We start from the raw sequence: 15,297 nt of genomic DNA on the forward strand, positions 1-15,297 counted from the left end.
GGGAAACCATACTTAAAACATTTGTGCTCAATTTGTACAAATCTAAACTATGAGATTCTACCATTAAGACATATCTGTGACTCTGAACTATACAAGTTCCACGTAAAGACCGCAGTCGTGCCTGAATGAGTCGTCCACAAAAATGACGTGGTCCAGTTCGACCAATCACCTGTAACTCCATTGTTGAAGTGTTGTCTACATGGGTGGACTCTTTCCACTCAAGACCCAAGTTGTGAAGAGCTGACAACTTTAAAGATGATGGCATTGTGTCTGATATTTCCACTTCTCATAGAGATGGGTAAGTCAATATTTTATATTTCTCTGCTTATGTGATGTTCACACTTGATTTGGAGACACAAGGTATCCATCCCATTATCGTTTTACAGACATTTTGACAATCTCAAGTTGTATTTAAGGTATGTAACAGCTAATATATTTTTATGTTCTCTAGTTCATGAGGTAGCTGGGACTGAATCCTCATCCATACGTCACGAGAGTGGTCTCATGTCAGCCAACGTTGGAGACGCAGTGGTTTTACGTTGCTTGAAAGCAGGCGATGAGGGAATAATGTTCTCCTGGTACAAGCAAACTTTTGGAAATATTCCTCAGCTCATCTCAACCATCTATAAGTATGACAGGAATGCAACATTTTACCAGGAGTTTAAAGATAACCCTCGCTTCTCAGTGGAAGGTGTCCAAGGAAAAAATCACCTAATGATAGCAGATGTGGAACTATCTGATTCAGGCACATACTATTGTGGAAGTGCTTTTGGAATCAAGGTGGAGTTTGGACATGGAGTCACTCTCATCATAAAAGGTAAGGATAAAGTAATTATTTATTTATTTATTTTTGTAAATCTGAATTTACAGATATTATGTATTCTCTTAATCAAACAAAATCTTGATATTTTGATGAACAACACTTGCTACATTGATGTTCCAGAGAGATTAAATTGGTTTATTGGCTTTCTTGTCAGATTCAGGTTCCAAAAATATGCCTGTTATACATCAGCCTGTGTCTGAGTCAGCCCAGCCAGGAGACTCTGTGACTCTGAACTGTACAATACACACTGAGACCTGTGCAGGAGAACACAGTGTCTATTGGTTCAGACATGGCTCAGGAGAATCCCATCCAGGAATCATTTACACCCATGGAGACAGGAGTGGTCAGTGTGAGATAAGCCCTGAGGCTGGGTCTCCTACACAGAGCTGTGTCTACAACCTCCCCAAGAGGAACCTCAGCCTCTCTGATGCTGGGACTTACTACTGTGCTGTGGCCTCATGTGGGGAGATACTGTTCGGGAACGGTACCAAGCTGGACATTGAGGGTAGGTTAAATAGCTTCCATTGTTGTTCATATCTCCTATACATATGGTTGCTATTCTGAGTTTCTTCAATTTTTTTCTAAAATTTCAGCAGGCAAGAGTGTAGACCCTCTTCTCTTTGTATACTGCCTTGCTGTAGCATTGGCCTTTGCGTTTATGTTGATCATTCTCCTTACTTGCATCATTTACAAGATGAAGAAGACAACATGTCTGCAGTGCAGTGGTAAGTGATTAAAAGTTGCTTTTCGTTGATGTCTCTATATCTCTATATGTAGATAAACTGGAAGAAGTGGCAGTATCTATAGTGTTTTGTGTCTTTTTTCTCAGAACTGGTCTCTCAGACAAGAGGTCCTACAGCTTCCCGGTCAGATGCAAGTGTACGCAGAAATACTTTTATGTTGCATGTCTTATACAAATACAAACTTTCACACTTGGCTTGTAAAACCAAATTGTGCAAAAAGTAATACATTTAATGTAAAGAGAACTGTTTTGTTCTTCACAGAGCCAAGATGCAGACAGTCTCCATTACGTTGCTCTGCCTCTGAGCAACAAGAAGAACACGTCTAGAAGACAGAGAAGCAACATGGAGGAAGAGACGATGGTAATTTACTCTGGAATTAGACAGTAGAACAGGATGAATGAAACAATTTCCCCTTCATACGAGTTAGCTTTTTAACTAGCTCTAGCTTCGTTAGCTATTACTATGAATGGATATGCTGAAGAAATGTGATGAAAACAGTTGTTAAATCTTTTTTTATGTAATTAAAAGTATAAATAATTGAATGTATAACTTCTGTCAAAATGTTTATGGTTGATTTGCATTTGTCAAGAAAAATAATGCATTTTGAGCGGTTAAACCTAATTAATTTGAATAAGTTGAACTCATTGCATTTTGATCACACACCTCTGTGGTCATAGTGGAGGGTATTACAGTGACTTTACACTTATGGAAATTAACCTTTCATAGACCTTTAACACAGGAAGACTGACCTGCAGCAACACACTGCACTCTACTTATCCTCTCAGGGCCACCGTACTATTCACACCCCTTAGTGCAACAATTGTCTTAGTGCTTACAATGTAAAGGTCAATGTCTTCACATGTATGTGAAGTCAGGTAGTCCCTTGCATCATGTTACAGTAAATAACGTAGACTTCTTTCAACATAATTACTCATAGTGAAAGTGGCATAACAGCCACCACCACAGAAGGAGAACAGGCCAGTTATAGTGTAGGAGGTTTTCTTCTTTGTTTTCTCTTTAACACATAGGCCTACAGATTGCATGCCACACACCCCCTCACATACACAGCAACATATTTACAGGTTTTCTGCGGTCTGCTGTGAACAATACACAAGGCTGTAGCTATCTACACTTTGGTAAGGCCTGTTGGCCTTCTGCACAGAACCCGTTTTGTCTTTCTCTCTGTCTCTCTATGTGGTTTCAGCACGATGTCTCAGCGGTGTCTGTCAGATGTATCACATACTCTTTTGCTCTTCATGTTGTCCTTTTTATCAACAATAGAACACTATTTTTATGAGGCATTGTTGATGGAATTTATATGAATGACTAGAATATTCCACCCTGAAGCCATATAATCGTATGAAATTGATTAGAATTATGTTTAACCATAGTCTGTACAATATGTCTATAATAGTATCTTAAAAACCGACTGTCTGAGCAAGATTCGGTGCCGACCTTGGCTGGGGCCACTGAGAGTACTTCCCAGGGTCTCCCTATCTTGAGCGAGGATGGGGAGTAAGTCTCACGGATTCCCCTAAGCTTTGTCGGCTGGGTAGCAGGACATTGTGCGCTGATGTTAGTGTGAATGTGTGTGCGTGAGGAGCCAGTATAAAATGAATTGCTTTGTACAACAGGGGAGCGCTCTCGTAAATAAACATTTGACTATTGTAGACTGGGCCTCTGTCTGTTTTCATTTCAATCAGTATCTTACAATCCTGATTTACCAGACTGAGTAGTTTAATTGAATTGGTTTATGAACATTGAGAACATAATTCTCTTAACTTCTTTGGGATAGGGGGCAGCATTTTCACTTTTGGATGAATAGCGTGCCCAGAGTGAACTGCCTCCTACTCTATCCCAGATGTGAATATATGCATATTATTATTACTATTGGATAGAAAACACTCTGAAGTTTCTAAAAATGTTTGAATGATGTCTGTGAGTATAACAGAACTCATATGGCAGGCTTAAACTTGAGAAAAAATGCAAACAAAGTGAGAATTCTGAGGCTGGTCGATGTTCAACTCATCGCCTATTCAAATCCCTGTAAGATATGGATCTCTTTGCACTTCCTACGCCTTCCACTAGATGTCAACAGTCTGTAGAACGTTGAATGAAGCCTCTACTATGATGTGGGGCCGGATGGGAGGTGTTTCAGTCAGTGGTCTGGCAGAGTGCCAGTTCTTGGTCACGCGCATTCCAAATGATATCGCCTTGCGTTCCATTATTTCTGTAGACACAAAGGAATGCTCCGGTTGGAACGTTATTGGATATATATGATAACAACATCCTGAAGATTGATTCTCTACTTAGTTTGACCAGTTTATTCGACCTGTAATATAACTTTTTGAAGATTTCGTCCGAGTTCGCCTGCCTCTGCGCGAGCGTTTGGACATGTGTACTAAACGTGCTAGCTACTTGGAGATAAGTAATGGACATTATCGAACAAAACAACGATTTATTGTGGAACTAGGATTCCTGGGAGTGCATTCTGATGAAGATGATCAAAGGTAAGGGAATATTTATGATGTAATTTCGTATTTCTGTTGACTCCAACATGGCGGAGAAATGTTGTTATATCTGAGCGCCGTCTCAGATTATTGCATGGGGTGCTTTTTCCGTAAAGTTTTTTTTTAAATCTGACACAGCGGTTGCATTAAGAACAAGTGTATCTTTAACCTGTTTGGGCTGCAGGGACAGTATTGAGTAGCCAGATAAAAGGTGCCCATTTCAAACGGCCTCGTACTCAATTCTTGCTCGTACAATATGCATATTATTATTACTATTGGATAGAAAACACTCTCTAGTTTCTAAAACCGTTTGAATTATATCTGTGAGTCAAACAGAACTCATTTGGCACAAACTTCCTGACCAGGAAGTGGAAAGTCTGAAATCGATGCTCTGTTCTACTTCCTGCCTATACATGGGCATGATACGTATTAGTATACGTGCACTTCATACACCTTCCCCTGGATGTCAAGAGGCGGTGAGAGAAGAAATTTCGTGTTTATCTTGGTCTGAAGTGGATTTGCCTTCTGTTTAGCTGCCGTTATAGGCGACTAATATCTCCGGCTTTGATTTTATTTGATACATGTGACCATATCATCGTAAAGTATGTTTTTTCAATATAGTTTCATCAGATTATTGAAAATTTTTCGGCAGTTTTGCCGTGTTCCGTTCTCTTCCGTTTGTTGACATGGAGAGCTTCGAGCCACTTGGCTAGTGCGCTTGCTAATTCAAGAGGGAAAATGAACGTTCTAAATCCAAACAACAATTGTTCTTGACAAAGGACACCTTGTCCAACATTCTGATGGAAGATCATCAAAAGTAAGAAACATTTTATGATGCTATTTCATATATCTGTCGTGCATGTGAACTAGTCGCCGGCGCCCAACTTTGGGGTACTCAGCTATACCGAAGCTGGATGTCGTAATGAAGTTATTTTTTAGAATTCTAACACTGCGATTTCATTAAGAACTAATGGATCTATCATTTCCTATACAACATGTATTTTTTAGTTATGTTTATGAATAGCTATTTGGTCAGAATATGTGTGTCAGAAAACGTGTCAGAAAAATATCGTTGCTGTTTAGACGTTGTGGAAAAAGTAGCTAAGATAGCAACATGTATATCCACTGATTTCAGCTCTAAATATGCACTCTTGCACGCTCTAAATATTTTCGAACAAAACATAAGTGTATGTATAACCTGATGTTATAGGACTGTCATCTGATAAAGAATATCAAGGTTAGTCAAAAATGATATATCCTTTGCTGGTTTGTTACGATCGCTAACTTTTACTGCTGGGAAATGGCTTGTCTTTCTGGCTATTGTGGTAAGCTAATATAACGCTATATTGTGTTTTCGCTGTAAAACACTTAATAAATCGGAAATATTGGCTGGAATCACAAGATGTCTGTCTTTCATTTGCTGTACACTATGTATTTTTCAGAAATGTTTTATGATGAGTAATTAGGTATTTGACGTTGGTGTCGTAATTATTCTGTCTGCTTTCGGTGCAATTTCTGATTGTAGCTGCAATGTAAACTATGATTTATACCTGAAATATGCACATTTTTCGAACAAAACATAGATTTATTGTATAACATGTTATAAGACTGTCATCTGATGAAGTTGTTTGTTGGTTAGTTTGGTTGGTTCTTGGTTAGTTAGGTTGGCTTTGTGCATGCTACCTGTGCTGTGAAAAATGTCTGTTCTTTTTTTGTATTTGGTGGTGAGCTAACATAAATATACGTGTATTTTTCTGACACTTTTTCTGACACACATATTCTGACCAAATAGCTATTCATAAACATAACTAAAAAATACATGTTGTATAGGAAATGATAGATCCATTAGTTCTTAATGAAATCGCCGTGTTAGAATTCTAAAAATAACTTCATTACGACATACAGCGTTGGGTATAGATAGAGTACCCAAAAGCTGGGCGCCGACGACTAGTTCACATGTACGACAGATATATGAAATAGCATCATAAAATGTTTCCTACTTTTGCTGATCTTTCATCAGAATGTTGGACAAGGGGTCCTTTGTCAAGAACAATTGTTGTTTGGATTTAGAACGGCCTCTTTCCCTCTCGATTTAGCAAGCACACTAGCCAAGTGGCACGAATCTCTCCATGTCAACAAACGGAAGAGAACGGAACACGGCAAAACTCCCGAAAAAATTTCAATAATCTGATGAAACTATATTGAAAAAACATACTTTACGATGATATGGTCACATGTATCAAATAAAATCAAAGCCGGAGATATTAGTCGTCCATAACGGCAGCTTATCAGAAGGCAAATCCAGGTTCCTTCTCGCACCTTCCTGAAAACAGGAAATGGGTGACACGTCATTCCAAGAGCTTGTATTCCACTTCAGACCAAGATAAACACTCAATTTCTTCTCTCACCGCCTATTGACATCCAGGGGAAGGTGTATAAAGTGCATGTATACAAATACGTATCATGCCCATTTATAGGCAGGAACTAGAACAGAGCCTCGATTTCAGACTTTCCACTTCCTGGTCATGAGGTTTGTGCCAAATGAGTTCTGTTTTACTCACAGATATATTTCAAACGGTTTTAGAAACTAGAGAGTGTTTTCTATCCAATAGTAATAATAATATGCATATTGTACGAGCAAGAATTGAGTACGAGGCCGTTTGAAATGGGCAGATCCTGGGTGGATAGCCATACCTTCTGGCCGAGACGATATCGGGCAGCCGGGGTCCGATGGCGATTCGCTTGTCGTCGATACCTGGAGGTGGTCTTGAGGAGGGCCGACTGGGCTCTCCTACAGGTACGATGACAGCGGCAGACAAACATCTGGGCAGAAGGTACCACGACCTCTTCCTCCTGCTCGGGGGGAAGAGTGAGGGCTAAAATCCCAGGGAACACTCAAATGGAGATAGGCCCGTGGCAGAGCAGGGTAGGGTGTTGTGGGCGTACTCGACCCACACCATCTGCTGGCTCCAGGAGGAGGGGTTGGCGAAGACCAGGCAGCGCAGAGTAGTCTCAAGATCCTGGTTGGCTCGCTTTGACTGACAATTGGACTGGGGTTGGAACCCAGAGGACAGGCTGGCCGACAAACCAATGAGGATGCAGAATGCCTTCCAGAACCGGGACAAGAACTGAGGCCCCCGGTCGGAGACCATGTCCACGGTAGCCCATGGGTCCGGAAGACATGTTGCACCATGAGCTGGGCAGTCTCCTTGGCCGAGGGTAGTTTGGGGAGAAGAATGAAGTGAGCAACCTTGGAAAACCGGTCGACCACAGTCAGGATGTCAGTGTTGCCCTCAGACGGGGGGAGACCCGTGGCGAAATCCAGGGATATGTGGGACCAGGCACGGTGAGGGACAGGCAGTGATTGAAGAAGACCAGCCTGAGCTTGCAGAAGAGTCTTATTGTGAGCACAGACCATGCATGAGGAGACAAACGCGGCAACATCCGGAACCATTGTAGGCCACCAAAAGCATTATCGCACGAAGGCCTGGGTCCAACGGGAAAGGAAAGGCCCACTCCAGGACCGCAGAGCGGAAAGTGTCAGGGACAAACATCCGATTATCAGGGCCCCCCCAGGGTTCAGCTGGGATTGTTGAACCTTCCGGACCTGTTTCCCTATACCCCAGTTGAGTGCCGTCACCAGGCACGAGGTGGGAAGAATGGTCTCGGGCTCCAGGGTGGTACCTGTGGGGCTATAGCAGCGGGTCAGTGCATCCGGCTTGACACTCTTGGATACTGGCCAGTACGCGAGGGAGAAAATGCACCGTTTGAACAGCAGGGCCCATCTGGCTTGCCTGGAGTTGAGGCGCTTGGCGGTGGGGAGATACTCCAGATTTTTGTGGACGCTCCAGCCTGTGCCTCCATTCCTCCAACGCCATCTTCACCGTGAGACGTACACAATTCCCCACATCGTAGTTATTTTCCGTGGCATTGAGGCGGTGGGAGAAGAAGGCGCAGGGATGTAGCTTGAGGTCCAGGGCAGAACACTGGGACAGGACCGCCCTCACTCCGACATCAGAAGCATCGGCCTCCACCACAAACTGACAGGAAGGGTCCGGACAAACCAAGATGGGAGCTCTGGTGAATCGATGTTTGAGGTCCCTGAACGCCCGGTCAGCAGCTGCAGACCACATGAACGGTACCTTAGGCATGGTGAGTGAGGACAGGTGGAAGCCAATGTGCTGTAACCCCGGATAAAGCGGTGATAGAAGGTGGCGAACCCCAGGAAGCATTGCAGCTGCAACCTGGAAGTAGGCTGGGGCCAATCCACCACCACTCTCACCTTCCCGGGATCCATTTGCACACTCCCTGCGGCGATGATGAAACCCAGAAAAGGGATGGTGGAATGATGGACCTCGCACTTCTCTGCTTTTACAAACAGCTGGTTCTCCAGGAGGCATTGGAGAACTTGTCGGACATGGAGCACATGTTCATGGGTGGAACGGGAGAAGATGAGGATGTCATCTAGGTAGAACAAGACGAACGGGTTCAACATGTTACGGAAAACGTCAGTGACCAGAGCCTGGAACACAGCAGGGGCGTTGGTAAGGCCAAATGGCATGGCCAGATACTCGTAGTGACCACTGGCCATGTTGAAGGCGGTCTTCCACTCGTCCCCTTCCCATATCTGCACCAGGTGGAGGCGTTCCGTAGATCCAGCTTGGAAAACACAGTGGCCTCCTGGAGTGGCTCGAACGCAGAGAAATTGAGTAGTAGCGGGTAGCGGGTCTTCACCGTTATCTCCTTGAGACCCCGTAGTCAATGCATTGGCACAGGATCTTGTCCTTCGGATGAATCCTGCAGCAAGGGAGTTCCCAATGTAGGTCTCCATCGCCTCGGTCTCTGGTCCCGACCGAGAGTACAGTTGTCTCCGGGGCGGAGTTGTGCTAGGGAGAAGGTCAATCCCGCAGTCATAAGGTCGGTGCAGCGGGAGCGAAGTGGCCCGGGCCTTGCTGAACACTTCCCAGAGGTCCGGGTGCTCCGCGGGAATGGAGGAGAAGGTCCGGGGCACCTTCCAAGCCTTCCCGAAGACATCCCGGGGCAGGTTGTTCTGACTTTAGGCAATGGGCTTGGCAGAACAGGCTCCAGCCCATGATGGCACCAGTAGACCAGTTAATGAGGGGATTTTGTCGCTGGCGCCAGGAGATTTCCATTTGATGAGCAGGGATTTGACGAGCAGGAACTGGATAGCCTGTCTGTGGATCCCTGACACACGTAGGTTGTTGGGAGTTGATGGGGCCTATAGAGCGCCCGTCCAGTGCTCTAACGTCCATGGGAATAGAAAGAGGTTGAGTGGGGATGTTCAGCTTGGACGCCAGCGTAGCGTCCAAAAAGCTCTCGTCGGCCCCAGAGTCAATGAGAACCTGGAGAGATTTGGACTGGTCTCCCAACAGCAGAAGGGCATGAAAAGGAGGTTAAGCAAGGGAAGCAGGAGCATTCTCCATTTGGCCCACCAGAGTACTTGCTCCTACAGGAGAGACTTTTTTTTTTACGGACAAGAGGACACTAAATGACCAAGAGTCCCGCAATACAGACAACTCTTCGTATCGATCCTGTATTGTCGTTCCGCTGGCGACAGCCCAGCTCTGACTAGTGGCATAGGCTCAGGAAGCGGTGACTCGGCCATCTTCGGCAGAACCTCGGGGCAGGTCGGGAAGCCTTGGGTTCTTTCGGCAACGAGACCGTTGGGACCTTCCGGGATGACTCGGAGGCAAGGTGAGATCCCTGGATGTGCAAGCGAAATCCAATTTCCTCTCCCTCCGTCGTTCCCGTAAACGCCCATCGATACGGATGGTCAAAGTGATGAGGGAATCGAGCTCCGTAGGTAACTCCCGTTCTGCAAGCTCGTCCTTGACCTCCTCCGAGACGCCGTGCAGGAACATATCGAACAGTGCCTCTTGATTCCATGCACACTCCGCTGGCAATGTTTGGAGATCCACCGCATATTCAACTACACTGCGGGAGTCCTGCCAAATCTGGATTCGCTTCCGGGCAGAAGCATCAAAAACCTTATTCACTTCTCCCACGAACCCCCCCAGACTAGCACATGTGGCCGGCTGTTGTTCCCACACTGCAGTAGCCCAGGTGAGAGTCCTCCCGGACATCAGCGTGATGAGGTCGGCAATCTTGGAGCAATTCGAGGGGAACTGATTGTGGTTCCCTGGGTGGAGGTGACATTGCGCAGCTGGCCCGTGTATGCTGGGTCAGTCATGGCCAGTTCGTACTATCAGGGTTCAAGGTAAGACCCAGATGCAGAAACATCAAATTGACAATGGTTTAATATTCCAACAGGTGCAAGCAATAGACAGGTCAAGTTAGGCAGGGGTCTGTAAACCAGAGGTGGGTCAAAGGTACAGGTCGGCAGGCAGGCTCAGGGTTAGGGGCAGGCAGAGTGGTCAGGCAGGTGGGCTCAGAGTCAGTACAGGCAAGGGTCGAAACCAGGAGGATGAGAAAAGAGACCACTTTTTTATTGACCTAGTCACTGGTGCCTCCTGCTTTAATTTTTGATTGTAAGCAGGAATCAGGAGAATAGAATTATGGTCAGATTTGCCAAATGGACTGCAAGGGAGAGCTTTGTACGCGTCTCTGTGTGTCGAGTAAAGCTGGCCTAGTTTTCCCCTCTCGGTGCACATTTAACATGCTGGTGGAAATTTGGTAGAACGGAATAATGTTCCCCTACTTTACAGTCCCCGGCCACTTGGAGCGCCACCTCTGGATGAGCTTTTTCCTGTTTGCTTATGGTGGTATACAGCTCATTGAGTGCGGTCTTAGTGCCAGCATGTGGTGGTATGTAGACAGCTACGAAAAATACAGATGAATCATGAGATTGTCTACCTCAGGCGAGCAAAACCTCGAGACTTCCTTAGATGTTTACAAATATACATTGACTGGACAAAGGACAATGATGAAGATGACACAAAGACCCAACGCTACACCCAGACAGTACACCAAGAGAACCTGGTCCTCCTTACAACCATCTGTGGAAATACAGACAGTGATAGAGGAGACTCAGGACATTTTGCTCCACCAGGCATACATTTTATTCACAGCAATGTGAAAGAATGTTAGACATTTTCAGAAATGTCAGAAATATCACTTACGGTCAATGTCCAGCTTATAGTATCTCCCCACATGAGGCCACAGCACAGTAGTAAGTCCCAGCATCAGAGAGGCTGATGTTCCTCTTGGGGAAGTTGCAGACACAGCTCTGTGTAGGAGACCCAGCCTCAGGTCTCTTCTCACACTGATCACTCCTGTCTCCATAGGTGTAAATGATTCTTAGACAGGATTCCCAACTTACATACAGATACAGTCTGTATTCATTGATGAATCAATGACGTGTTTCTTTTAAAATGCTTACACTATCAAAGAGTTGTGATGTTCATCTTCAAATTGTGTAAAATCAGAGTTACTGCTTTGTATTTTTTCATCATTTTGGTTGGTTTCTGAGAGTAGTGGCACATACAATGCCTATAGAAAGTCTACATCAACATTGGATGACTTCATTTTTATTGCGTAACAAAGTGGGATTAAAATGGATTTAATTGTCATTTGTACACAATTGTCAACGATGTACACAAAACACATAATACTACATCATACAAATAAGTGGTAAGAGTTAGGCAAGTCAATTAACGTAGGAAATAAAAACATGTTTATTGAAATATCACACAAGTATAAGGGCAGGTTACAGAGTTCCATATTACAACTAGTATCATCAAAAGGAAGAATTCAGACATTTGCAAAATCATTATATACAGTATTTTGTGCTACACTTCTTTTTACAAAAGCAAATGTATCCAGTCAGTCAGTCAGTCAGTCAGTCAGTCAGTCAGTCAACCTCAGCCACTGTTGCTAAGGATTTGAGACTTCTGCTTTCACACTTCCGGGAACAATTATGCTCAGCATCTGAGTGATTCTACATTGATAAGTATGCCAATGCAGTAACAGTCTCTTCAGCTAGACCCAATTATTACATTTTACAACAAATGAGGAAAGTACAAAATAGCCAAGTCACACAGACACAGTCAAGCTCAAAAGGAGTTCAGTAGGGCTCAACTTAAAATGATGCTGATTGGAGGACTGTCACATCCTGTCTATATGACACACCAGAGTAGATGGTTTCTTCCTCTCTCTGTTCTCTCCTCTGTTTCCTGGGCTTCCTGTCAGTGAACTTTAGGCCAGCGTAGTTCAGGCCATCATCGTCACCGTGGAGCTATCGGGATGAAACACAGACCTACTCATTTCAGACTCTGGGTCAAATCTAATGCTGTAATCTTTTGCTTTAACAAACTTCTCCAGACTCACTCTTGATACAGTACAATTGATCCTGCTAACCTGTTGGTCTGAGGTGTTGGCATGAGGATTCCCATAGTGGCTTTGTTGAAAAGGGGTCCCTGCTAAAAGGCAAATGTCAAAACATTCAATATATTGGAAATCTTTTCTTGTTTACAAATAAAAACACATACTGCTGTGAATGTCATATTTTCTGCTTCAAAATGTAGTAGGCCAGAGAGGGAAGTGGTAAAAGGAGGGCGAGCATGTAACGATCGTTGTTGGAAGGATTGGACCAAGGTGCAGCGTGGAAGGCGTTCATCATGTTTATTCATGTTAACCAGCAACAAAACAATAAAGAGTAACAAAACAAACGTGCAGCTTTGTAGCACAAAAAAGGCTACAATACAAAAACAAGATCCCACAAACAATAGTTGGGAAAAAGGCTGCCTAAATATGATCCCCAATCAGAGACAACGATAGACAGCTGCCTCTGATTGGGAACCATACCAGGCCAACATAGAAAATAAAAAACTAGACTACCCACCCTAGTCACACCCTGACCTAACCAAAATAGAGAAAGAAAAGGTTATCTAAGGTCACGGTGTGACAGACCCTTCATTCCTCTTTTTGATCTGTAACTATTATTACTATTACTATTCGTATGAAGATTTTTACTGTACCTGCACAGTGTTCACATCGTGACCTCTTCATTCTAACACAGAGGATAACGTTGACAATCACACTCAGAATCACAGTAGTTGTCAGGCAAGATATAATGATGAGGAAAATAAGATTACTCGACAGGTCACCCGACAGGTCTGAAAGTTAAAAAGCAAGGCTTGATTATTTTCTATTATTCTTTATTCCTCAGTGATTTTGGGATTAAAATTAGCTATACGAGTTATATTTAAAATCTAATACGAATTGAAAGTCATGGAATTAAATATTGATATTTTCCACCATTTGAGAGAAAATGTGTGGTATTTTGGTTATGCACAGCTTACCTTCGATGTCCAGCTTGGTCCCGTTCCCGAACAGTATCTCCCCACAGGAGGCCACAGCACAGTAGTACGTCCCAGCATCAGAGAGGCCGAGGTTCCTCTTGGGGAGGTTGTAGACACAGCTCTGTGTATGAGAACCAGCCTCAGGGCTCTTCTCACACTGATCCCTCCTGTCTCCATGGGTGTAAATGATTCCTGGATGGGAATCTCCTGAGCCATGTCTGAACCAATAGACACTGTGTTCTCCTGCACAGGTCTCCGTGTTTATTGTACAATTCAGAGTCACAGAGTCTCCTGGCTGGACTGACTCAGACACAGGCTGTTGGAGCACAGACATGCTGTTGGACCCTGAATCTGATGAGAGTGAGTAAGATCATTGTGTGTACATTCTATTTTCCTGCTGGATTCGTTAATTTAGCATTATGTGAACACACATCATTACAAACTTTTTTTAAATCAACCTATATCACCTTTGACAATTAAAACAGTTCCTTCTCCAAATGTGACTTCGCTCACTACCATAGCAACACAGTAGTATGTAGCTGAGTCCCCTGACTCTGTCTTGGAGATGGTCAGGTTACAGCTGTCAAATCCTCTCTTCACACTCAAACGTTTAGTCTCAGTAAAGTCTTTGTTAAAGTTGTTGAAATAAAAACTATTTTCAGTCCCATAATATGATGAAGCCATGAGAAGAGGCTTCTGTCCAACAGTTTGCTTGTACCAAGAGACTCTGATCAAATGAGATCGACAAAAGCAAGTGAGAGATACAATTTGTCCCAGGTGTGTAACTATCACAGGGTCTGGTTGGATTACATCCTTGTTAAGTGCACAACCTGTGAAACAAACAAACTAAATAAATCAAAGACAAAGTTATAGTACAGATTTATACATTATTATCATTATTCAGACTACATAGTCATTCAAATGGATTCAAAAGACTACGATATACAACATAAAAGGAACCATATTAATATTTCTTAGTTACCAAAATTGGCGTAAAACAAAAAGATTGTCCAATATATAATTATCATTTCCTTTCTGAACTGTATAGTGTGTGGGTCTGACAACGAGGCACCTTTTATATGATGACACTCATTGGTTAATCATAATGAAGAAGGCGGAAACTCTGAACTGAGTGATATTATTGGCTGTCTGAACAGGCATAAAACATCTTATAAAAACTACAATTTAACATACAATCTGGCATACCATAGTTAGAACAGCCCTTCAAATGATGTAAAGTCAGAGTTACTGGTTTGTATTTTTTCAACATAGGAAGTGAACTCCAATGAGTTTGGCAACTTTTAAAAGTAAAATTAAGATACTTTGATATCTGGTGCAAATAAGTGATAAGAATTAGGCAAGTCATTAAACTAGGAAATAAAAACATGTTTATTGAAATATCACACAAGTATAAAGGCAGATTACAGAGTTCCATGATACAACTAATATCATCAAAAGTAAGAGTTCAGATATTTGCAAAATCATTATATACATTGTGTTGTACACTTCTACAAAAACAAATGTATCCAGTCAGTCAACCTCAGCAACTATTGCTAAGGATTTGAGACTTCTGAAACCATCCTAGTATCAGCTTTCACACTTGCTGAACAATTATGCTCTGCATCTGAGTGATTTTACATTTAAATTAGGCGAAGCTAAGCCTCTGCAATGGCATCCTACAGCAAGTTAGAAATTTATATAATCGCCAGGTCACACTGGAACAGCCAAGATCAATGTGGAGTTCAGAGGGGTGGGTCTTAACTTAGAATGATGCCTATTGGATGACTCTCACATGTCACATCCTGTCTCTATGACAGAGCAGAGTAGATTTCTTCCTCTCTCTGTTCTCTCCTCTGTCTCCTGGGTGTGGTACTCTTCTTGTCAGTGAAATGCATGCCAGTATAGTTCAGTGCACCATTGTTCCGTGGAGCTATGAGGAT

General features: G+C 43.3%; 2 protein-coding genes across 2 annotated transcripts; one reads left to right on the top strand and one right to left on the bottom strand.

Moving 5' to 3' along the window:
* Positions 1-246: 246 nt before the first annotated feature.
* Positions 247-1,953, top strand: LOC120030613. Its single transcript, XM_038976037.1, has 6 exons — positions 247-298; positions 452-817; positions 978-1,328; positions 1,420-1,548; positions 1,653-1,702; positions 1,828-1,953. The coding sequence occupies exons 1-6, from the start codon at positions 256-258 to the stop codon at positions 1,951-1,953; spliced, it is 1,065 nt and encodes a 354-aa protein (XP_038831965.1). The 5' UTR covers positions 247-255.
* Positions 1,954-10,946: 8,993 nt separating this feature from the next.
* LOC120030263 lies at positions 10,947-14,385 on the bottom strand. The gene is made up of 4 exons (XM_038975606.1): positions 14,340-14,385; positions 13,825-14,187; positions 13,358-13,708; positions 10,947-11,053 (listed from the first exon to the last, which is right to left on the bottom strand). The coding sequence occupies exons 1-4, from the start codon at positions 14,383-14,385 to the stop codon at positions 10,947-10,949; spliced, it is 867 nt and encodes a 288-aa protein (XP_038831534.1).
* Positions 14,386-15,297: the final 912 nt, after the last annotated feature.

Source organism: Salvelinus namaycush, chromosome 36 (assembly GCF_016432855.1).
Source record: "Salvelinus namaycush isolate Seneca chromosome 36, SaNama_1.0, whole genome shotgun sequence".
Classification (NCBI taxonomy): domain Eukaryota; kingdom Metazoa; phylum Chordata; class Actinopteri; order Salmoniformes; family Salmonidae; genus Salvelinus; species Salvelinus namaycush.